This window comes from Ctenocephalides felis, unplaced genomic scaffold (genome assembly GCF_003426905.1).
Source record: "Ctenocephalides felis isolate EL2017-DRISC unplaced genomic scaffold, ASM342690v1 CF-g0.4_SCAFFOLD_00845, whole genome shotgun sequence".
Taxonomy (NCBI): Eukaryota; Metazoa; Arthropoda; class Insecta; order Siphonaptera; family Pulicidae; genus Ctenocephalides; species Ctenocephalides felis.
Window position 1 is genome coordinate 89581282 of NW_020536999.1, and position 25599 is coordinate 89606880.

The window sequence follows — 25599 nt, forward strand, 5'->3', positions numbered from 1 at the left end:
CAAAGAAATTCTTGTTTTCTACTTCCTACTCCTTTTACTATTCTTCTAAATATAACCTCTATCCTGGACTAAGACAAGAAGATACCCGAAGAAGAATAAGAAGCTCTTGTTCTCTACTTTTTACTCCTCTTACTCTTCTTTTATTTATGGACTCTATCTTAGATGAAGAGTATCATAAAGACGAGCAGATACCCGAAGAAAGATAAAGAAACTCTTGTTTTCTACTCTTGTTTTTTTCTCTTACTCTTCTTTAAAATATGAACTCTATCCTGGACAAATAGATCATAAAGATAAGAAGATGCCTGAAGAAAGATAAAGAAACTCTTGTTTTCTACTTCCTACTCCTCTTACTCTTCTTTCAAATATGAACTCTATCCTGGACAAAGAGATCATAAAGATAAGAAGATACCCGAAGAAAGATAACTCTTGTTTTTTACTTCTCAATCCTCTTACTCTTCATTTAAATATGGACTATCCTGGACAAAGAGTATCATAAAGACACAAAGATACCAGAAGAAATATTATGAGACTCTTCTTTTCTACTTCTCACTCTTCTTATGCCTCTCTAATCTATGGACTCTATCCTAGATATGTTTCTGATTTTAGAAAGTGTAATCTACATTTAATAAATCTTTGTTTATACACCCTAGAGTCTTAAAGTGTATTTACTCCTTTAAAACAACTCATTTAAACAAATAAACAATGTTTAAACGATTTGTTTTGACGATTTTAACGAACTTTGAATATAGTTTGTTTGAATAGGGATCATAGTCTCAACAAATATTATAGGCCTAGGAAATGCATTTAAATTTGGACTACATGTAGTTATAAAAATGTATTGTATGTTCTAAGTTCAAATGCATATGATCATAAGATATAATTAAGAGATATTGGGAAGTTTATCTTAAGAAAGATAACATTTTAAACTACTTTTTTTAAATTACATTTTATTCTATATTTTAAATTTGAATTTCAACGATAACTTCAGCTGTAACTTTTATGTTGGCTGCACAAAATTTTTGCGCCAAATTTTTATACTTCAATAATTTCAAAATTTGTTGTTTATTTGTTTTTATTATTATTTAGTTAACTAATTAATTTTTAAATTAATTTAAATTACTAAATACATAACATAAATTCAAAAAGAATTCAAATTATGTTCAGAAATCTTTGTACGGTTGGCTAACCTGCTCAAGAAACACAAGCTGTCAAAACAACATGAACGGTCGTTGTTTTTGCATAAGTTATCTTTAATTGTTAATAAAATATAAATAAATAAAGCAAGATGCCGAGTGAAATGATAACTTTGCAGTTGGGGCAGTGCGGAAACCAAAGTATAAATTATAATTTTCAAATAATTATATATGTTTGTGCATTTGTGTGATTTTGTATCAGATGTCAGAGGCTAATTGATTTATGATAAATGTGATAAATGATAAATACCTGAATGTTTTGTGGTTGTTCTAAGAATTATGTGATTTATTCATGGAATTCTATGTAAAATTATGTATTTTATGTTGCTTGAGGCTTGTTTAAAGATTCTTTAAAACCATAACCAAAATCTGTCAAATTACCATTTGTTTACTAATAAACAATAAATCAATCAATTTGTTTACAAATAAACAATGGTAATAGTAACAGAATCGTTGAAAGGAATATATTATAATTTGATCTATTTATCATCAAGTTTTTGACAATTTTTGTGCTTTTTATATCTTTTATAATAATATATTTACTTTCCCCACAAGTTTATAACAATAACCACTTGAGTCTTATAAGTATTACAAAACTTTTCTAAAAGTTACAACTTCTCGATTACAAATCTACGCTATGGTCCTTTGTTAATGGTTCTTCCTATTATTATTAATACAATTGCAATTATGGTCTTCTAATAATATAATTCATTATAATTATAAGACCACAATTGAATTTGTATTATACATAGGAAAAACCTATTAAAAAGGATTATATCTTAGATTTGTAATTGAGAAGTTGTAACTTTTACAAAAAATTTGTAATAATTTCACGTATAGCACGAATATTTATAATGTATTATAATATTACACCATAATTGTTATTGTATTAATCATAGAAAAACCAATTAAAAAGGATGATAGCTCAGATTTGTAGTCGAGAAGTAGTAACTTTTACAAAAGTTTTGTAATAATTTCACTTATGGCATGAATATTTATAATGTATTATAATATTAGACGATAATTGTTATTGCATTAATCATAGAAAAACCTTTAACAAAGGATCATAGCTTAGATTTGTAATTGTGTAAAGAATCAAAGCTTAGATTTGTAATGATTACATATCTAAGCTATGATTCTTTGTTAATGGTTTTTCTTATTATTAATACAATTTCAATTATGATTCTCTCTAATAATATAATTTATTATAAATATTCGTGCCATAAGTGAAATTATTACAAAACTTTTGTAAAAGTTACAACTTCTTGATTACAAATCTAAGCTCCTTTGTTAATGGTTTTTGTATGATTAATACAATTTCAATAATGGTCTTCAAATAATATAATTCATTATAATTATAAGACCATAATTGAAATTGTATTAATCAAAGAAAAAACCATTAACAAAGTATCATAGCTTAGATTTGTAATCGAGAAGTTGTAACTTTTACAAAAGTTTTGTAATAATTTCACTCACGGCACAAATATTTATAATATTTATAATAAACTAGCTGACCCAGCAAGCGTTGTTTTGCTAAGTAACGTATATTATAAACAATTTCTAGAGAATCAAAAATATTAATACTTTAAGTGTATAAGGATGTATTGTTTGAAAGCTCTGAGTTATTATAAAAACAATAAACCCCATTAGTTTGTCTATATTTTGTCAATACACTTATTGATTACGTTTCAAGTTTTCCTGATTCTTTTTGGATTCTGGATTTTGTGTATAATTGTAAATAATACTACTGAGTTTATACAAAATTTGAATGAATTGAAGTATTTTTTCTTTGACCTGCTTTTTGAAAAGTTTCAAGTAACATTCGATGAATGAAAGTAAATTTAATAAAAAGTATATATGTAGAGCAGGGTGGGGCACAAATGTCCAATTTGACTTTGAGCAAATATTAATTATATGATAAAAATAAAGCCAATTATCTGACTACGTTCAGTAAAACTGCCAGCTATTTTATCATTATAGAAATGTGCTTTTTTGCTGTCTTTCAAAAATTTGTTATCTAGACCTTTTTACCTTAAAGGTGTAATAACTTGGAACGGCCAGGTGGCAAACCGTTTTAATGTCTTATTTTAATTTTAAAGGTATTTTACAAAATAATTACATTTTTAGCTAATGCTAAAAAACTACCAACGGAAGAAAATACTTTTATTATGGATTTTCAAAGATTATCGTTTATCTCCCGATAGCAAAGCATAAGAATCAAGGTTATAGCTGGTTATACATCTCTTTCCCTCTACTTTCAAATATTGTTGTTAAACAATGCTCAACTTCACTGGTTTTTGACACATCGATGGTGGACCTTTTTAACACCGGATATTACCATTATCATATATTACTATCTAATCTTCGATAAATTCTGGGAAATTATAACTGGAAAAATATTATTCGGCAAAATGTTCCTTTGATCGATACCAAATTTTGGCTCTAAATTTAAATAACATAAATTAAAAATAATATAACCTAGAAAATGTTTTATAAATACCAATGAGTATATAATTATACAGATGAGATCTTTCAGAGCACCGTGTTTGAGAAAAATATGCCAAAAAATGCATTTTCATATTAAGATTTCAAAAAAGTTGATATTTTGAGTTTCTAGTAACACTTGCACCACTTTAAATAACGTTTTTGTATATAAGATTATATTATTAGAAGACCATAATTGAAACTGTATTAATTATAGGAAAAACATTAACAAAGGATCATGTAATGATTACAAATATAAGCAATGATCTTTTGTTAATGTTCTTTCATATGATTAATACAATTTCAATTATGGTCTAGTAATATAATTTATTATAACTATTCATGTCATAAGTAAAGTTATAACAAAACTTTTGTAAAAGTTACAACTTCTTGATTACAAATCTAAGCTATGATCTCGTGTTAATGAGTTTTTCTACAATACAATTTCCATTATGATCTTATTGAGTTTTAATAAAGTTCTATTCTATACTAATTTATCTAGATTTATTTTATTAATAAATACTTTATTATTTTAGTTGGTTTTGAGTTCTGGAAACGATTATGTTTAGAACACGGCATATCTCCTTCAGGCGTTCTAGAAAGTTTTGCCACAGACGGAGTTGACAGAAAAGATGTATACTTTTACCAGGTTGGTGCTAAAATATAAATTACTCTGTTTATCATATATTTATTTATATATATATATATATATATATATATTAGGGTGGTCCTTAAAATGGTCATTTTCAAATTTCCTTGCTCCCAGGGTCTCAAATGGTTCCAAATTGATAAAAAAAATTCTCTGAAAGTTTTAGCTCTTAATATTAACGTTTAAATAGAGCGCAATTCAATCAAACTTCGTATGGAAAGAGCATGGAAAAAAATTTGAAAATTTAAAAAAAATGTTTTAGGTATAACTTAGCAACAAATGAATGAGTTTTATTCATTCATTTGTTCGCTAAATTACATCTAAAAATCATTTTTAAAATATTTGAAAATTTTTCCATGCTATTTCCATACAAAAATTTGATTGAATTGCGCTCTATCTAAACGTTAATATTAAGAGCTAAAACTTTAAGAGAATTGTTTTTTATCTATTTGGAACCATTTGAGCCTCTGGGAGCAAGGAACTTCGAAAATGACCATTTTAAGGACCACCCTAATATATATATATATATAAATATATTCTTTACCCCAGGCCGAAGATGATTATTATAAAATATAAACTATCATTTATCATATTTCTCTTATCCCAGGCCGATGATGACCATTACATCCCCAGAGCAGTGCTGCTGGACTTGGAGCCCCGTGTCATCCATTCGATAATGAATTCAGATTATGCTAAGCTATACAATCCTGAAAATATATTTTTGTCCAAAGATGGAGGCGGAGCTGGTAATAATTGGGCTTCTGGTTACCAACAGGGTGATAAATTGCAGGAAGAAGTGTTTGATATTATTGATCGAGAAGCTGATGGGAGTGATAGCCTTGAGGTAATAAATGATAATAGTAAAATATTTTTAACAATAATTGTTTAATAGTATGTATATTGATTTTAACCCTTTCCGCTCGCGAATTACGAAATTTACATGGTTTTTGCCGCCGGAGCGGCGGCATCCGAGTGGGAAAGGTTAATACTTAGTGGATTATTAGGAATAAGATGATAGAATAACAATTCAATTTGCTAGCAATATTTAAAAGATCACACAATATTTTTAATGAGAATCCAACAAACAAAAAAAGAGTGCGCGTAAGGTTCACACGCGATTGAAGTAAAACTTATTTGCTACTGTACAAGATGGCATTTAAGTAAAAATAAATACATCACATAGCAATTTTGAATAATATTTATTAGTAATATGGTAACACTCGTGATGCACACATTTACTAGTGTCAACCATTATACACATTTATATAATGATGAATTATAAATTATCTATTTATAATAGTATTAAAAATATGTATAATATTAAAAAACAATAATGTAATTAAAGTCACACTTCAAATATGACATGATCGGTTTGTCATTGTAATTAGCATTTAGAAATGAAACTTCATTAGAGAAATAAAGTAATTGCTGATTAATAAATTCTATAATATTTGTTCACACAGTGGATTATGTTAAACAACGTCTAAACAAATATTGTTTTTGCAACTTCACTCATCATGTAATTGTGTTTAAAGAACTTCATGTAATTAAAATTAACATACATTCATTGACTGCTTATACTTATTTACTTTTTTGCTGGCGATATAATCTCATTCTTTGAACAGCTGTAATATCTGTCTTGCCTAAGAAATATTTTCCATTTTAATAACTTCAAAGATTTATAGAAACTACGAGTAATATAGAAATAGTTTCTAATCAATAAACTTAAGTTTAATACACGGCCCAAATGTTTAATTTGTTTTATTATTTTCAAGGAACAGGGTGAAATATTCTTCTGATTCAGGCATTTTTCATTAAATCAAGATTTTACTACGATGTAACTTTAAAATGTTTATTTAACTATGCCAAATTCCTTGTTGATTCCGGTACGCATACAACGACAGATCTCTATTCACATACACGACGACTAATCACAATCGACTCGTATAGAAATGATATCATCGAGAGTGAATGACGAATCATTGGCACTCGACTCTTATCTGCCATAACTCACTTCCGTTGCATTTATACGTATTTACACTCTAGTCGCGCCTAAAGAAGTTTTACTTCAAAAATACCTACTTCTTCTATTTTTACAGCTAACATATGTATTTAAAAGATAATTATAAATATTCTGGATTAAATAACATTTTACACACTATTTTTTCAGGGTTTTGTTTTATGTCATTCCATTGCTGGTGGCACAGGTTCCGGAATGGGTTCCTATATTCTTGAAAGATTATCAGACAGATTTCCAAAAAAACTTGTGCAGACTTACAGCGTTTTCCCTAACCAAGAAGAAATGAGGTTAATATTATGAAAATAAAATTATATTTTAACTTTCTATTATATTTTTGTCTGTTATCATTTTAGTGATGTCGTTGTTCAGCCCTACAATTCCATGTTGACTTTGAAGCGTCTCACGTCTTCTGCTGATTGTGTTGTTGTGCTGGACAACACTGCTTTGAATCGGATTGCTACTGATCGATTGCACATACAAAATCCTACGTTTACTCAAATCAATACTCTAGTCTCTACAATTATGTCAGTCTCTACAACCACTCTAAGGTAAAATATAAATAAGTAATGGTAAGAAATATATATAATAGAATTTTGCAAATTCAGACTGATGCAATTTATTCATGAAACATATTTTATTATTTTAAATATCCATTATTTTTATTATTATCATTATAATATTAATTTCTTATTATTAGTTTTAGTTATTATTATTACGCATTTATTAAATTTATTTATTGTTTTGATTTTTAACTTATATGTAATTAAAAAAACTAAATTTAGTTCTGTTTTATATATCCAATATTTTTGTATTCTAATCTTTATTATTATTATCATTATTAATTTTTTTATGTATTAACTTTCCATAGGGTAAGTTATAGTAATTGTTTTGTTTTAAGTTATTAATTATTTTTGTATTATTTTTTGTTTCATTATTATTTTATTTATTTATTATTATTATTAGTTTTTTTTTTATTTATTATTGTTATATATTTGTTTAATTCCTTTAATTTGATTTTGAAATCCCTCACTTTTAACTTAAAAGTAATTAAAATCTACATAAAATTTTTAGTAAGTACAAATAAAACTAAAATCTAACCATTATATTATGTTTATTTTACAGATATCCTTCCTACATGAATAATGATCTGATTGGACTAATTGCGCCTCTGATTCCAACACCACGGTTACATTTCTTAATGACCGGATACACACCATTGTCTACAGAAAACGATGTGAGTAGTAAATATTAACACTTTTGTAGTTACAAAAGATGAGTTTATGATAATATTGATTTTTTGTTTGTTTTTTGTTAGACTGTAAATGTTAGAAAAACTACAGTGCTGGATGTTATGAGAAGATTGCTGCAGCCTAAAAACATGATGGTTTCTACAAGCCCTGATCGGCTATCATCACAATGCTATATTAGCATTTTAAATATTATACAGGTAATAATTGATACATAATTATACTTACTTCTTATTAAAACTAAAAGGGAAGACAAAGTTGTGTTTAAAAGACTTTGATAAATTCTACGCGATTGTTATTAAAACTAAAAAGGAAAAGAAAGTAGTGTTTAAAAAACTTCTATTAATTTTGATTATTATTATTTGAAAAACTTTGATAAGGTTTCTTTACGGTTTGATTTCTAGTTTGTATAGTTCTTACTTAATGGATAAAACTACAAAGCATAATAATGTATTAAATATTAAAATTTATGAAGTAAACAACAAAAATATAATGTAAGGCATAAATAAAAATGAAAGTTTTACAGAAGTACTATTAAAAAATATACAAAACTAACAACGTAAATAATGTTAGTTGTACATAAAGTATGAAAATGTTGTAGTTTGTCTGGGAAAGCTGTAGTTGCCTGAAAATGTCAAAGATTGTCTAAAAATGTTATAGATTTGCTGAATATAATGAATAAATAATGTTGTTAGTTATACATGAAGTCTTAAAATGCTGTAGTTTGTCTGAAATTGTTGTAGATTGTCTGAAAATGCTGTAGTTAGTCTGAAATTGTCGTAGATTGTCTGAAAAAGCTGTAGTTGCCTGAAAATGCTGTAGATTGTCTGAAAACGTTGGAGATTTGTTAAATATGATGAATAAATAATGTTGTTGGTTATACATGAAGTCTGAAAATGTTGTAGTTTGTCTGAAGTTGTCGTAGATTGTCTGAAAAAACTGTAGATTGTCTGAAAAAGCTGTAGTTGCTTGAAAATGTTGTAGATTTTCTGAATATGATGAATAAATAATGTTGTTAATTATACATAAAGTGTGAAAATTTTGTAGTTTGTCTGAAATTGTTGTAGACTGTCTGAAAAAGCTGTAGAATGCCTGAAAATGTCAAAGATTGTCTGAAGATGTTGTAGATTTGCTGTATATGATGAATAAATAATGTTGTTAATTATACATGAAGTCTGAAAATCTTGTTGTTTGCCTGAAATTGTTGTAGATTGTCTGAAAAAGCTGTAGGTGCCTGAAAATGTCATAGATGGCCTGAAAATGTTGTAGATTTGCTGAATGTGATGAATAAATAATGTTGTTAGTTATATATAAAGTCTGAAATTGATGTAGTTTTTCTGAAAAAGCTGTAGTTTCCTGAAAATGTCATAGATTGTCTGAAAATGCTGTAGATTTTAAATAATAAATAATGTTTTTAGTTATACATAAAGTCTGAAAATGTTGTAGTTTGTCTACAAATTGTTGTAGATTGTCTGAAAAAGCTGTAGGTTGTCTGAAAATGTCATAGATTGTCTGAAAATGCTGTAGTTTATGTAAAATGTAGTAGTAAATTGCCTGAAAATGTTGTAGATTGTCTGAAAATGCTGTAGGTTGTATGAAGATTCTGTAGGTTGTCCGTGAGTGTTGTCGTTTGTCTAAAAATGTCGTATATTGTCTGAAAATGCTGTAGATTGGCAGAAAATGCTGCAGATTGTCTGAAAATGCTGCAGGTTCTCTAAAAATGTCTGAAAGTGGTGTAGACTGTCTGCAAATCCTGTAGAATGTTTGAAAATATTATGATTTGTCAAAAAATGCTGTAAATTGTCTGTTAAGGATGTATGTTGTCTGAAAATGCTGTAGATTTTGTGAAAGCGTTGCATATCATCTGAAAGTGTTGTAGACTGTCTTTCTGTCTGACTGTTTTAATTTAACTGAAACCACTATGAAAACATGAATCTGCAGATTGTCTAAATCCTGTAGAACGTTCGAAAATATGAATTATTGAAAAATGCTGTAAATTATCTAATGAATTTTGCCTGAAAATGCTGTTGATTTTGTGAAAGTTCTATTGATCGCCTGAAAGTGTTGTTGTGACTGTCTGAACTTTTCATTTTAACTGAAACTACTATTAATGCTATTTTGCAAGATATATTAAAAAAAATAGAACTACAATTTAGTATTTTTCTTTAGATATCACAATCTAAGCAATTCTAAATAGGTTTGCACATTTCTTAACTTGAATTGGAAATGATAGTTAAATGATTAACAAATACATTGTTAACAAAGTTAACAAATTCTGAAGAAACAATATGGATTGACTAAAAATCAGTTTCTAACTTCTACTTTTTTCATTTCCATATTAAATACTATGTATTATGTTTCTTTAGTTTTATCCATTGATGAAAATTTAAATTGGGACTCAAAACTTATAAAAGGTTATAAAAGATCTATTTAAAAATAATTTAGTTTTCCTCTCGATAATTAGATACACCACTGTTAAAAAACTTATATTTTTAATTATATAATAATAATTTAATTGTACATATATGTACATATATATTTTTATTCATTTTATTGACTATTTTATTTTTAGGGTGAGGTAGACCCCACACAAGTGCACAAAAGCCTTCAACGAATCCGAGAACGTAAATTAATAAACTGGATACCTTGGGGCCCTTCTAGTATCCAAGTAGCCTTGTCAAAGTCTTCTCCATATGTCCAGACAGCACATAGAGTTAGCGGTTTGATGTTAGCTAACCATACCAGTATTTGCTCCGTAAGTAAAATATATAAAAATCTGATTTTAAGATTATTATTCAAACAAATTTCATTTATCTTTTAGTTGTTTGACCGTGCCATAAGTCAGTTTGATAAGTTAAGGAAACGAGAAGCTTTTATAGATCAGTTCAGGCGCATGGGTATGACAATGTTCAACGATACTTTTGAAGAATTGGATGACTCTCGGCAAGTTGTCCAGGAATTAGTGGAAGAATATCAAGCTGCAACAAAGCTCGATTATTTGACTTGGTGTCCTGGTAAGAATCATTCTTTATATTTTATATTTTATAATAAGTGAGGTAGACCCTACCTTTATATTTTATAATAAGTTTTAATATTATTGTAATTTGTATTTTTTTTTCTTTTCAGAGTCTAAGAGATCTGCCAAAAATGATTTAAATTGTTAAATAATATTTAGATGACGTTTTGCCATGTTTTAAACCTGCATGTTATATTATTTGTCCAATTTCATGTTGCCATATCATATGTTTAAAAGACATTTCACGTATTTGTTAACCCTTAAATATAAGATTTGTTTAACACGTTAATATTTATTATACATACTAATTATTATAATAAATTCTTTTCATAAAAAATACATTGTTTGATTGCTGATGCAGAAATTCTTCTAATTAATTTGTTTAAATATCTATTTATATATTAACAATAGTTGAAATGATTTAAGTAACTATTAACTTACTGATAGTAATTATGTATAAGATTTGCAAATTTCTCTTGATTCAGTGAGGTAAATGATCTTCACATCGTGGATTTTATATCAGCGAATACAGATATATCCTTTATAATGAATTGCATCCATGGTTATGTTGTTCTGAGTATACAGGTTGTGTGTAATATCTTCATTTAAACCTAAATAAACTGAGTTTTTTTACAAAATTCAATATAGTTGTAGTTATATTTGTTAATCGTGCAAAGATAGAGAAACTTGTAGGGCATATAAAAAACTAATGAATAAGTTTTTAAATAAATTAAGTAATTGTTAACATACCCATTGTATTAATGTATTAGGTTTCTATACTACTCTTGATTCAATGATAAAATCTTAATAAACTCGTGTAAATCTTGTTCAAATTGTGGCTTATGTACCTGCCAGTACAAATATCCTTTATAAATAAGTAATATTTGACTTTCTATGAATTGTATCCATGGTTATTTGGTTCTGAGTACACAGATTGTGTGTAATATCTTCATTTAAACCTAAATAAACTTAATTTCATTGTTAATTCAATATAGTTGTAGTTATATTTGTTAATCGTGCAAAGATAGAGGAGCTTGTTAGACATATATAAATCTAATGAATAGGTTTTGTTATATAAATCTAATGAATGAATTAAGTAATTATTAACATACCAATTATATTTATGTATTAGGTTTTCACATTTCTCATGATTCTATGATAAAATCATAATAAACTCGTGTAAATCATGTTCAAATTGTGGCTTATTTACCTGCGAGTACAAATATCCCTCATAGATAACTCATTTATATCTTTCTATGAATTGTATCCATGGTTATTTGATTCTGAGTACACAGATTGAGTGTAATAGGTATAATATCTTCATTTAAACGAAAATAAACTTAATTTCATTGTTTATTCAATATAGTTGTAGTTATTTGTGCAAAAGGGCTTATTAGACATATATAAATCTAATGAATAGGTTTTGTTATATAAATCTAATGAATGAATTAAGTCATTGTTAACATACCCGTTGTATTAATGTATTAGGTTTTTATATTACTTTTTATTCAATTATGAAATCTTAATAAACTTGTGTAAATTATCTTCAAATTGTGGCTTATATACCTGCAAGTACAAATATCCTTTATAAATAACTAATATTTAACTTTCTATGAATTGTATCCATGGTTATTTGGGTCTGAGCACACAGATTGTGTGTAATATCTTCATATAAACCTAAATAAACTTAATTTCATTATAAATTCAATATAGTTGTTCTTATAATTAATAATCGAGCAAAGATAGAGAAACTTATATTAAGGCTGATGAAAAACTATTGTGGTACCTACTAATAACTTTTTGAATAAATTTAGTAATTATTACCATACCCATAGTATCAATGTATTATGTTTTTACCAGTTAAATCAGTAAATACAAATATCCTTCACAATGGCCTCGCTTTTGTACTTGTGCAAATGTTATAATAGACATAACATGGTTATGTTGATCTGTGTAAACAGATTATGTGTAAAATCTTCATTTGAACCTAAATAAATGTAAATTAATTACAAATTCAATACAGTTGTTTATGTAATTAGTTAATGTGGAAAAATAGAACATCTTATTGTGCAAATGCCTGTTGTAGATAGAAAACTTATTGTATACTAAATATTATTGAACTAAGTGATTATTAACATACCCTTTGTATTAATGTATCAAGTTTTGAAATTTTTGTACTCAATAAACACAGATAATCAAACTAAAAGTTTAAATTTAAATAATACTTGTTGCATTTGCAAAATGGACGTTGGTGCTGGGTTTGACATACGAGAGAAAAAAGAAAAAAATTACATAAAAATTTAAGATATATAATATGATATTATAATAATATTTCTAGAGTACTTAGAAAATACGGATTTAAATTATAATTAATATTTAAAGTGTATTTATTTAAATATATATTGTGCAACAATTTAAATTACTTTTTATGTTGGTAACATTACATACTTCATTTCATAGATAAATAAACATAACTTCATGTTGTTGTTGACATTTCAAATCAAAACAATAATTATAAAAAAGTGATTAATTATTTATATATTTGTTTATATAATAAAACGTGATAATCCTAGACTATATTAGAATACGATGTGGTGATAATTAGCATCAGTAATAAGTTTACGAACGTTTTTTAAACAATTTGGCACTTTGTAAAACTAGTGTTTGCAAATGCGGTTACAATATATGATTGTCAACAAATAGATTTGAAAACTTCTTAATTATAATTAGTAAAATTGCAGCATTGCAGTTTGCTAAATAATGTCCAGGCTTTATTAATGTGTTAATTAATGGTGATGAACTTCATTTTTAGTGTGGTTTCAATGATTTTATTTGAAATTGTTTGTTGGTGTGTAATCCCTAATCCTCTGTTATAATGTTTAATTACTGAAGCAAAAGTGCATAATTAGTGTGCGGAATTGTGTTTTAACTTGGTTTAGCATATTTATCATAGTGTTTCGCCCATATAGTATGTTTTAAACCAAATTTTCGAGCCGGGTTTGTACTTTTCTTCGGGGTATGTTTTTCTCATCATCCGCCATTTTGAATTTGCGCGACAGCTATTAATTTAGCTACTAATCAGCTCGCAGCTCATTAGCGCGTCATCCTCCGAACTGTTAACATCTCCGCGCAGTGCAGTGCAACAAATAAGTAAATATTATTTATTTTAAAACAAATCAGTGTCTAAAAAGTGTGTTCCGTTGTGCAACGTGCATTTAAAAAGGTAAGTGCTTCTTTTTTCATATAATTTTGCACAATTATTGCGTTTTATTAACACAATAAAGTGACGCCATCAGGTTCTGATGCAAACGGTTTTTGGCGTGTTTTAAAACGTCGTATGCGTGCTGTATTTGTTGATTTACGATAAATATATGTATGTTTATTTAATATTATTGCACTTTTTCCCATTATTTATTGAGATTTTTGCATTTTTTTGCAATTCAAAATTTGTGATTTTGGAAAATCCAAGATGGCGGCCATACCACAACAAGTGGTTTTCTTCTGTTTTAAACAATACAGTCGTTTCAACGACGTATTATTAATAAAAATTCGATAAAGTTTGACCTTTTGTATCTAAATAACATTAAAAATTGGGTCTGTACAGTTTTTTTGCAAAAAAAGTAACATTAAGTTTTTCAGTGTTGTACCTAAACAAAATGGCGGCTCCCAACTGTCAACTAACGAAAGTTTCAATTGCAATTAGAAAATTACAATATAATTACAATCGCATATGCAATGATAATATAATGTTAGATAAATATAGCAACGATATTTTAAGTTGATCGTATGCTGTTATTGTTATCTTTAGCAACGATGTTATAACTATATAAATTGAACGTTTGCTGTTTTTATTATTTTTACGATAAACAGCAACGATATTATTAACATGGACGTTTGCTGCTTTTATCATTTTTGGCAACGATATTATAAATTGGACGTTTGCTGATGTTTTTATTATTTTGGGCATTGGACATCAACGATATCATAAATTGGACGTTTGCTGCTTTTATTATAATTTTGAGTATGAACAGCAACGATATTATAAATTGGACATTTGCTGTCTTTATTTTAATTAAAATAAAATCTAAACAATAATTAATTTTCACGATGCTAAATAGTTTTTCTATTAATTAATTTGAGTCTCTTTTAATTACAGATATGGGCCAATAATTCATCAAAATGGTACAATGACACCAAAACATATCTTCTGGAACATCCTAGGTCCTCAATTAGGATCTTCATTGGTGATGGACATTATCAGGTACAGATTTATTACACAATATTATTAATTGGCTGTTTGCTGCCTTTATTATATTTTTGGCAACGATATTATATTAATTGGACGTTTGCTGCTTTTATCATTTTTGGCAACGATATTATGAATGGGACGTTAGCTACTATAGATAAATAAGCATAAGACGTTTGCTACTTTTATTATTTTTGGCAACGGTATTATGAATTGGACGTTTGCTATCTTTGTTCTTTTGATTGTTTCTGGTGATGAACAGCAACGATACATAAATTGGACGTTTGCTGTTTTTATTATTTTGGCAACGATATTATATATTGGACGTTTGCTGATGTTTTTATTATTTGGGCGTTGGACAGCAACGATATCATAAATTGGACGTTTGCTGCTTTTATTAATTTTGATTATGAACAGCAACGATATTATATATTGAACGTTTGCTGCTTTTAATTGAATAAAATCTAAACAATAATTAATTTTATCATGCTAAATAGTTTTTCTCTTAATTAATTAAGTCTCTTGTAATTACAGATATGGGCCATCAATTCATCAAAATGGTACAATGACATCAACACAGATCTTCTGGAAAATCCAAGGTTTTCAATTAGGATTTTTATTGGTGATGGACATTATCAGGTACAGATTTATTACACAATATTATAATTGTCGTTTGCTTTTTTATTATTTTTGGCAACGATATTATTAATTCGACGTTTGCTGTTTTTATTATATTATAAACAGCAACGATATTTTATAAATTGGACGTATGCTGTTTTATCATTTTTGGCAACAATATTACATATTGGATTTTTGCGGCTTTTATTCTATTTTTGACAACGATATTATTAATTGGACGTTTGCTTCTTTTTATCATTTTTGGCAACGATATTATAAATTGGACGTTTGCTGATTTTATATTATTTTTGACAACGATATTATAAATTGGTCGTTTGCTGCTTTTATATTATTTTTGGACTAACGATATTATAAATTGTATTTATTATTTTGAGTATGAACACAATATGAAATTATAAATTGGACGTTGCTGTTTCAACAAAAATAAAATCAAAACAATAATTAACTATTACTATTTTAAATAGTAATTCCATTAATTAATTTAAGTCTCTTTTAATTTCAGATATGGGCCATCATCAGATACAATGATATCAAAATAGATCTTCTGAAACATCCAAGGTCCTCAATTAGGTTTATCATCAGTGATGGACATTATCAGGTATAAATATATTTCACAATATTATTAATTTGTTGTTTAATGTTTTTATTATTTTATCTGGCAATTATATTATAAATTGGACGTTTGCTGTTTTTATTATTTTTGAGTATGAACAGCAACGATATATAAATTGGACTTTTGCTGCTTTATTTCTGGTAATGAACAGCAACGATATTATAAGTTGGACGTTTGCTGCTTTTATTATATTTTTGGCAACGATATTATTAATTGCACGTTTACTGCTGTATTTTAGGCGATGAACAGCAACGATATTGTAAATTGCATTATCTGGCAATGATATTATAAATTGGACGTTTGCTGTTTTTTTATTTTGAGTATGAACAGCAACGATATTATAAATTGGACTTTTGCTGCTTTTATTTCTGGTAATGAACAGCAACGATATTATAAGTTGGACGTTTGCTGCTTTTATTATATTTTTGGCAACGATATTATTAATTGCACGTTTACTGCTGTATTTTAGGCGATGAACAGCAACGATATTGTAAATTGGACGTTTGCTGTTCTCAACTGAAATACAATCTAAAACAATAAAATTAATTATTAACTATTTTAAATAGTAATTCCGTTAATTGATTTAAGTCTCTTTTAATTACAGATATGGGCCAACAATTTATCAAAATGGTACAATGATATCAAAACAGATCTTCTGGAAAATCCAAGGTCCTCAAATAGGATCTTCATTGGTGATGGACATTATCAGGTACAGATTTATTACACAATATTATTAATTAGTCGTTTGCTGTTTTATTATTTCTGGCAACGACATTATTAATTGGACGTTTGCTACTTTTATATTATTTATGGAAACGATATTATTAATTGGACGTTTGCTGTTTTTATTATTTTTGAGTATAAACAGCAACAACATTATAAGTTGGACGTTTGCTGCTTTTATATTATTTTTTAACAGCAACGATATTATTAATTGGACGTTTGCTGTTCTTATTATTTTGGGCTTCTATATATTGGATTCTATAAATTGGACGTTTGCTGCTTCCAACATAAATAAAATCTAAGCAATAAATAATACTATGCTAAATATATTTATAATACAATACTATAGTATTGTGTATAGTTATAGTAATTTCATTAAATAATTTAAGTCTCTTTTAATTACAGATATGGGCTATCATCTGATACAATGAAATCAAAACAGATCCTCCAGAACATCCAAAGTGCTCAATTAGGATCATCCTCATTCAGGACCATCAGGAACAAATGCTATAAGCTTTTTTTTAAATGTTTACAAATTCAATTTACTACAAGCATTTTTTAATATCAGTATATGTTTTTACAGTAACACTTTTTAGGTACTGCAAAAGAAAACCAAAGGGTCATTAAACTAATTAATAATTAAATACTAATTTAGTCAAAAACACTTAACACAACATTATTAGGAAGAGATTGGATACAATTAGGAATTTCAATATGAATAGAAGATTTATATAGAATTATATAGAAGATTTATATATAATATTTATAGAAAGTCCAAAATAATGCAGATAAATATATATTAATTTTTGTTTTTGAATATATAATCATAACTGAAGATTTAAAAAATTATGACAAGTGTTGCCAACCTAACCTACTAAACACATATGTTTCTAACTTCAGTTTGGATTCTAAAGTTGTCAAAATCAATCTATTTACAAATAAATTCAAAAACAAATCATTTTATATAGTTTATTAAATAATTATTTATATTAATCTCTATTTTATCAACCAAAACAGTGGCATTATATTTATTTATATAAAAAAAATACTTAACACCAAATTGAAAAATGAATGCTGATGATAGTGATCAACAATTCTGTTTGAAATGGAAAACCTTTCCTTCTAGTTTGTCTTCACAATTTAAGACTTTAATAGATAATGAAGACTTTGTTGATGTCACTATTGCTTGTGCAGGAAGTCTTGTGGGGGCGCACAAACTTGTGCTATCTGCTTGTAGTCCTTACTTTAGGACCATATTTAAGGTAAAGAATTTTATAAAAAACTAGCCAAAAGTCAGGTTAAACTTTGGAAACAGTTTTGATTTACATTAGAATTAACAATTTGATCATTATTAGACTGAGCTCATCAAATATGCCTTTTCTCCATTTGTAAATTGTTAATAGTCCATTTTATTTTTAATGCATTTTGTATTTAATACAGAAAACACTTTGTTGATGTCACTATTGCTATCTACTCTAAAATTGTCAAAATTGAGCTATCTACTTTAGAACAATATTTATGTATTTATTCCTTTTATTATTCTCAATTTCTTTTTAGAACAACCCTTGCCAACACCCAGTATTATTATTACTCGATGTAGAAGCAAAGCATATAAAGGCATTACTCCAATTTGTGTATTGCGGAGAGGTTGATATTTCTCGAAGTGACTTGCCACAGTTTTTACAAATTGCTGAACATTTGCAAATTAGAGGACTTGCTGATAAAAATCAAGAAACAATAAATGAGGTACAGGGATTAAATGATAATGAAACAATAAATTAATATTAATGGAGCAAATTTATGTTTTTGTAAATTAATAAAATATCAAGACAATTTGGCAAGTAAAATTTATATAGAGTAAAATGTTATAAATTAAAGCTGCTTTAAAAACAAAACCAGAAATTAAAATATGAAAACTGTTATGGGATTTGTCAATGTGTTTTTAGTTTTATAATGACTAAAATAATAAATCAATTATTATCAATTATTATATTAATTCCTATTACAGCCAATTGAAACACTAATTCAAGAAAGAGTCTTTCTCCAATCTCAATCTTCTGTGACACCTCAAGAATATTTGAAAGAGCATGAAACTACAAATTTTAATAAAGTTGGCAGTGAAGTTTCAAATGAACTTTCACCGATTCCAAGCGCCAGTGGTGATAAAAATCAAATAAAATCTGGTGTACCTAAGGATGAAGTTATTGAACCTTGTTCTGATGAAATGGATGAACTCATAATACCTAAAATTGAGATGGAGGCTGATGATGTGGGTATGTCGGTAGAGGAAATGGAAGACAATAATTTGGTTAATTTTCCTGATCACTTGACCCCAGGTAAGAGAAATACACACACACACACACACATATATATATATATATATATATATATATATATATATATATATATATATATATATATATATATGTGTGTGTGTGTATTTAGATTTTATTATTCAAGAGTCTCCTTTTTAAAATTTGTCATCTACCTATGTATTTTACACCAATGATTATTATTGTTTTTTCTTATTTTTTTCGGCCATGCTAACTTTATTAGATAATTTGATACATTTAAAAATGTATCAAAAAACTTAATGTATCACAGAAACAAATTTTTTTGTCAAAACTCCCGAAAAACACTATTTTTTATAGGATTTAGTCAATTTCGGGAAAATTTGGTCACTGAAATGCCTAGCTTTAGCTTGGGCAAAACTATAAATCCAAAAAATTCAGCTCATACACTAAAAGTAATGTACACTGCTGAAAGAAAGAAAGTAAGAAGAATGTGCACTGGATGTTACGCTCAACTAAAAGAAGCAGAAGGTCGAGAAGCAGCTAGAAACAAAGGAAAAAAAGTTTCAACCTACTGCTCAGACTGCGAACAACAGCCCTTTTTTTGCTTAGAATGTTTTGGGCAGCATAATAAAACAATATAATTAATTATATTAAGATGAAAATGATTAAAATGTATTTTTTCAACTGAAACAAATACAAAACATGGTAAGAACAGTATGATAAAAAAAATTTAAATGATAGGATTATGTATATTTTGTTTCAAGTATAAAGTAAATTTATAAGTGCTTTTAATAAAAACTAGTTACATGATTTCATAGATATCATTAAATTTAGTTTCTTAATTTTTAATTTTTAAATTACTAGAAAAAAAAATTGCTTACAAAAATAAATTGCTCATTTTTTCAAAAAATTTTTTTTATTATTTGACAATCTAGCAATCAATCAATTAATCAATCTATAAGTTAAAATGAGTGTATTGAAAGTCAAAATTTATTTATTTAAAAGTTTTTTTGTCATACAGTTTTTACTAAATTATTCAATAATATAGTTACAAAATGTTTTGTTTCTTGATAGAAAAAACTGGATGAAGCAACATATCTAGTTTCGAAACGTCTTAATTATACATCTACTGAAAATAATTATTTTTGTTTTATTTTTTTGTACTAGTTGTTTGAAAAGAAACATGAATTGAATATCCAGGATTCATTTAATATATATATATATATATATATATATATATATATATATATAATATAGAATTTTGTGATATGAGTGGATCGAATATTAAATGTTAAATATGAACAATACAACACTTAGATTTTTAACACACACTTTATTTGGTAATTACAGACGTTTCGAGACCATGGTATGCCTCATCTTCAGTGTAATTTCAAAAACAGTTACTTATATACTACACATTTTTTAATATTTTATTTAAATTACATTTATTTTTTGATAATACAAAAAACACCAACTATTACTGCAAAGCTTGACACAGTACTAAAACATGTGTTTTTTGTATTATCAGAAACAACTGGGAAGAGGGCTCAGTTAGACCTGTTAACACATAGTGCTATTTTAGATTTTCATATTTTAGATTTTATATTATAATACACTGATGATGAGACAAACCTAGTCTCGAAACATTTGTAAAATTAATTTTATTTAATAAATTAGTGCAAAAAAAGTGCTGTTTGTTCATATTTCTAAATTAATGTCTAAACACTCAGAATACATTTGTTATATATATACATATATAAGCCCTATTCTCTCTTCTTTTGTAGATCTGAGAGAGTTCTCAAACTCTACCTTGCAGCAAACCATCACTGGATCTAATAACACCTGCCGAATGTGTGGCCAAGTGTATTCGAACCGTTCGAATCTCAAACAACACATCAGTCTTATCCACAGTCCTGAATCAGTGGCCTGTCCCATATGCCAAAAACCATTTAAAACAAAACTCTACCTCCGTAGACACCTCAAATCCTTTCACCATGCCAAACTGGTGCAGAAGAACAATTTTGATATGTTGCCACAGAACGGTGGACTGGTACCGAGTAATATTAGGACTGAGGTAGATAATGGGTTTGTACACCAGGATAATAGGCAAAAGTTAGATCAGAATATGGTAAGTGATCAAAGTCTGAATTGTAGGCAAGCGCAGTATGGTAGTTCGTTACAAAGCGGTATGGTACTTAATTATAATGGATCGAATGATTATTTAATGAGTAATAATAATAGACTGGTTTGTACTAATTTAATTGCAGTGCAAAAGGTGGTGCAAAATTGAAGTTTTGATTAATTTGGTTACTTAAGGGGGTATTCTAGTCTAAGAGTATGAATTTTTGCGATATTTTTTACGGTTTTTTGCGATTTCTTAAAGGCTTTAAGAAACAAGTAAACAATATTGTTGCGATGTATGTTTTTGCGAAAAAATCCCATTTACCGGTTTTATGTTTTCTCGACGTTTCAAATCATTCTGAATCGAATGAGATCAAATTGATTTTTAGTAAAGATAGCCTAAGCCGTTTCTTCGTAATTGTAAATTGTTTTGTTGATTATTATAGCCAAACAACTTTCCAAAAATCCTCTTTTACACATATTCTTGGCTTTCCCGCAGGTAAGCGGTTAAGAGCGACGGGCCTTGTTTCAGAGGTCCCGGGTTCGATACCCACTTCGAGCAGCCTGTTGTCAGGCAACATTGACAACGATTTTCACTCGGAAAGATAGATAGCAATATGTTTCTAAGTGAAAATAGCCCTCGCCCGGAATTGCTGCACCATACTCGCCCTATTACAGAAATTGTAGTAATAATTTTATCATACAGAGATGTGACAACTGTTTGGGTTGCCATCTGTCAAACAGACTAGTATAAAGTCAAAATTAGCACAACAGCTTATAGGACTATTAGGTTCTGAACAATAAAAAAAACACATATTCTTAAATAGTTAAACTTTAAAAATTTTGAGAAAAATCGACTTTTTAAAAATTCTGGACCAGAGTACCCCCTTGAGTTGATCCCTTTTGTGATACTGTACCCGAGAGACTTTATCGTTGTACTTCTTTTTATTTAAATTAACTTATATTAGATTTTTGAAACTTTAAAAAAACATAGTTAACAAATTGGATTTTCAGGACAAAACGTAAACTTTACGTTCAAGAAGTTAAAAGAAAAATTATGAGTTGATAAAAATAGTCCTCTGAAATTTTACTTACTATCTGTGGTACTAAATTTAACTTAAAAGTATTATTGAAAAATATTTTATTTATTTGTGACGAGTTTTATTATAAAAAAACTGTGGATTTAATACAAACACAGTTTTTACCCTGCAAACCACAAACATTCAATTAAGTTAAAATAACGTAGCACAGAAGAAACGTCGTTACGTATTTGACGGTAACGTTACGATTAATCAAACGTAAATGTTACGTATAGTTGTAGCCTTTAATCGGCCTCAACGTTGATACTTCGTTTTTGTTCAACGTTGATACAGTTACGAAATAGAGACGTCTGTGTGCCTTCTAGGTTACGTAACCTTTATGTTCGACGTTATAGATGTTGCGTTATATTAACGTTTTAATTACGTTTTGTGGTTTATTGGGTATATTATTTAATTAAATTTATTTTTAATGTGATTTTAAAACAAATATTAGCCATTAGAAATAAAAACTTATTTCTAACATTGTCAAAACGTTGCAATAGAACTGGTGATATTTACTCGCAACTCAGGTTTTAATTAAACAGAAAATAAATTAAAATATTTATTGATAAATGCAAAAACTGTTAAAATAATTTTGTCAATACTGTATAAGCATTTTAGCTAAGAAAGATTATTGAATATTTTAGAAAACACTTTAATATTCCATGAGGTTACAGCAATGCATTTAAATCAGGTTTGATACCCACTTCGGACAGCCTGATGTCAAGCAATAGACATCGTTTTCACTTGAAAACATGAATAATATTATTGTTGTGAAGCTGTTGTGAAAACTATAGTAAACTTAACGACGTGGCTTTTTTAGATGGAAACCCAAATGGTTTTCCTGTCTGTGTGTGAAGAATTTATTATTGAAATTAAATTAAAATATTACAGAAATTATCTGCAACAGTAATAAAAGTTTGATTGATTGAGCAACGTCGTGTAAAAGCTATTTTCACTTGGAAACTATATATATAGGTAACTATATAATTATAATAATAAATTTTTCACATACAGACAGGAAAACAATTTGGGTTGCTATCTACAAGAGCCTTGTCTTTACAGCTTATTGGACTTAACGAGTCTTAACAGCTTATTGGGCTCGTTAAATTCTGATTGCTGTTAGTGATATTTATAAAAAGTATCTATTAGTCTTTTTCTTTTCAAAAGTGTTTTCTGAGATATTCATAAATCTTCTATCGAGCTATACAACAATAGTTTTAATTTAAACTGGACCTCACAATAATTACACAAAATACCTCATAATAAGCCTCAACAATAAACGTAAAGACAGTGTTATTGTATAATAAGATAAATAAATACTTAAAACATGATTTTTATTAATAATCTCTAAATTACTTAAATATCCAATTCTAAAACATATATGTTGCTTACTATATTTATAAGACGATATGGAACTTTAAGAAAACACCTGGAAAGGAATTATTTATAAATAATTTCTTTGGAATTACTTAGACCTAATTGGAAGACGCATTAGAAGTTTCACTTTAATAAAAAATATTTTATTAATTAATGACTGTTGTGATTGTCTGAGAATGTTGTAGATTGTCTGAAAATATTATATATTGTCTCTGAATGATGTGATTTGTATGAAAACTGTGTATATTGTCACAGAATGTTGATTGATGTAATGTTTAATGATGTAATTTGTCTGAAAATGGTGTATATCTTCTCAAAATGTTGTAATTTATCTGAAAATATTGTAGAGTGTTTGAAAATGTTATATATTGTCTCAGAATGATGTAATTTGTCTGAAAATGGTGTATATTGTCGCAGAATGCTGTAAATTGTCTGAAAATATTGTATACTAATTATAATCAGTCTGAAAATGATGTATATTGTTTTATAATATTGGAGTTAGTCTGAAAATGGTGTATATATACACCAGATGGCAACAGTCAATGTATTGCTTCAGAATGTTTTAATTATTTCATCTGAAAATATTGTATATTGTCTGAAAATGTTGTAGATTGTCTCAAAATGATGTAATTTGTCTAAAAGTGTATATACTCTCTCAGAATGTTATTTGTCTGAGAATGTTGTAGATTGTCTGAAAATGTTGTATATTGTGTCAGAATGATGTAATTTGTCTAAATATGGTGTATTTTGTCTCAGAATTTTATAATTTGCCTGAAAATATTGTCTCAGAAAGTTGTAATTGTCTGAAAATTATGTAGATTGTTTCAGAATGATGTCATTTATATGAAGTTGGTGTATGTTGTCTCAGAATAATGAAATTTGTTTGAGACTGTTTGTTGTCTCAGAATGATGTAATTTATCTGAAATTGGTGTATATTGTCTCAGAATGATGCACCTTGTTTGAAAATGTTGTATATTGTCTCAGAATGATGTAATATGATTTAAAATTGTGTATATTGTCTCCGAATGATGTAATTTGTCTGATAATGTTGTACATTGTCTCAGAATGTTATAATTTATCTATAAATATTTTCTCAGGATGTTGTAATTTGTCTGAAAATGGTGTATATTGTATCAAAATGATGTAATTTGTCTAAAAATATTGTCTTAAAATATGGTAATTAGTCTGAATATGATGTACATTGTTTCGAAATATTGTAATTTTTTGAAAATGGTGATGTCAACAGACAATTGTCTCAGAATGTTTTAATTAATTTATCTGAAAATATTGTATATTGTCTGCAAATGTTGTAAAGTGCCTCAGAATGTTGTAATTTGTCTGAAAGTGTTGTATATTATCTCAGAATGATGTAATTTGTCTAAAAATTGTGTAGATTGTGTGAGAAAGTTGTAGAATTCGTATCTTACTACTAAAAATCAATTTATATTTTCAATTACACATTAAGAAGCTTTACTTTTTTACAAAATACTTACACTTCATTCTTAATTCATTTTTTACTTTTATAAATATCTTTTTAAATTTTACTGACTTTTTTGTCTATAACGTTGGCAAACATCAACCATTTGTAGCTAATTTCTCTGCAATGCAGTTTTGACAGTTCGCGTTGTTAACCTCGTACATGCACATTGTGTATAATAATTAACAAACAATAAAAAATTGTGATAAAACTTTAATTATTTATTAAAGTAAACGTGGGTAGTATTAATATATTTTGTCCCCAACTATGCAACATATGTGTCACATTGTACAATATCCATTATAGTTCCTAGGTTAAGATTTATCATGTCTTTATACAAACCAAAGTCTTTCCTGCACATATTCTCAAAACAACACATCCTCAGACAATTAAACTATGTCAATTACCGAAAGTTTT

At 27.4% G+C, this 25599-nt stretch overlaps 3 protein-coding genes across 3 annotated transcripts in view; all 3 read left to right on the forward strand.

Annotated features, from left to right (window-relative positions):
- Window positions 1-1212: 1212 nt before the first annotated feature.
- LOC113362936 (tubulin gamma-2 chain-like) lies at window positions 1213-10757 on the forward strand. Its single transcript, XM_026605430.1, has 10 exons — window positions 1213-1334; window positions 4214-4326; window positions 4934-5170; window positions 6497-6633; window positions 6700-6894; window positions 7469-7580; window positions 7662-7793; window positions 10166-10348; window positions 10415-10607; window positions 10720-10757. Exons 1-10 carry the CDS (start codon window positions 1286-1288, stop codon window positions 10755-10757), a joined length of 1389 nt encoding a protein of 462 aa, XP_026461215.1. The 5' UTR covers window positions 1213-1285.
- Window positions 10758-17834: 7077 nt separating this feature from the next.
- LOC113362937 (zinc finger and BTB domain-containing protein 6-like) lies at window positions 17835-21414 on the forward strand. Its single transcript, XM_026605431.1, has 5 exons — window positions 17835-18092; window positions 18388-18576; window positions 18839-19166; window positions 19482-19736; window positions 20909-21414. The coding sequence occupies exons 1-5, from the start codon at window positions 17898-17900 to the stop codon at window positions 21412-21414; spliced, it is 1473 nt and encodes a 490-aa protein (XP_026461216.1). The 5' UTR covers window positions 17835-17897.
- Window positions 21415-23003: 1589 nt separating this feature from the next.
- The window catches only part of LOC113362938 (tRNA pseudouridine synthase-like 1), a 5937-nt gene continuing 3341 nt past the window's right edge, over window positions 23004-25599 (forward strand). Inside the window, exon 1 of the mRNA XM_026605432.1 lies at window positions 23004-23018. Within this exon, the coding sequence (XP_026461217.1) occupies window positions 23004-23018 (15 nt within the window). The remainder of the gene's footprint in view (window positions 23019-25599) is intronic.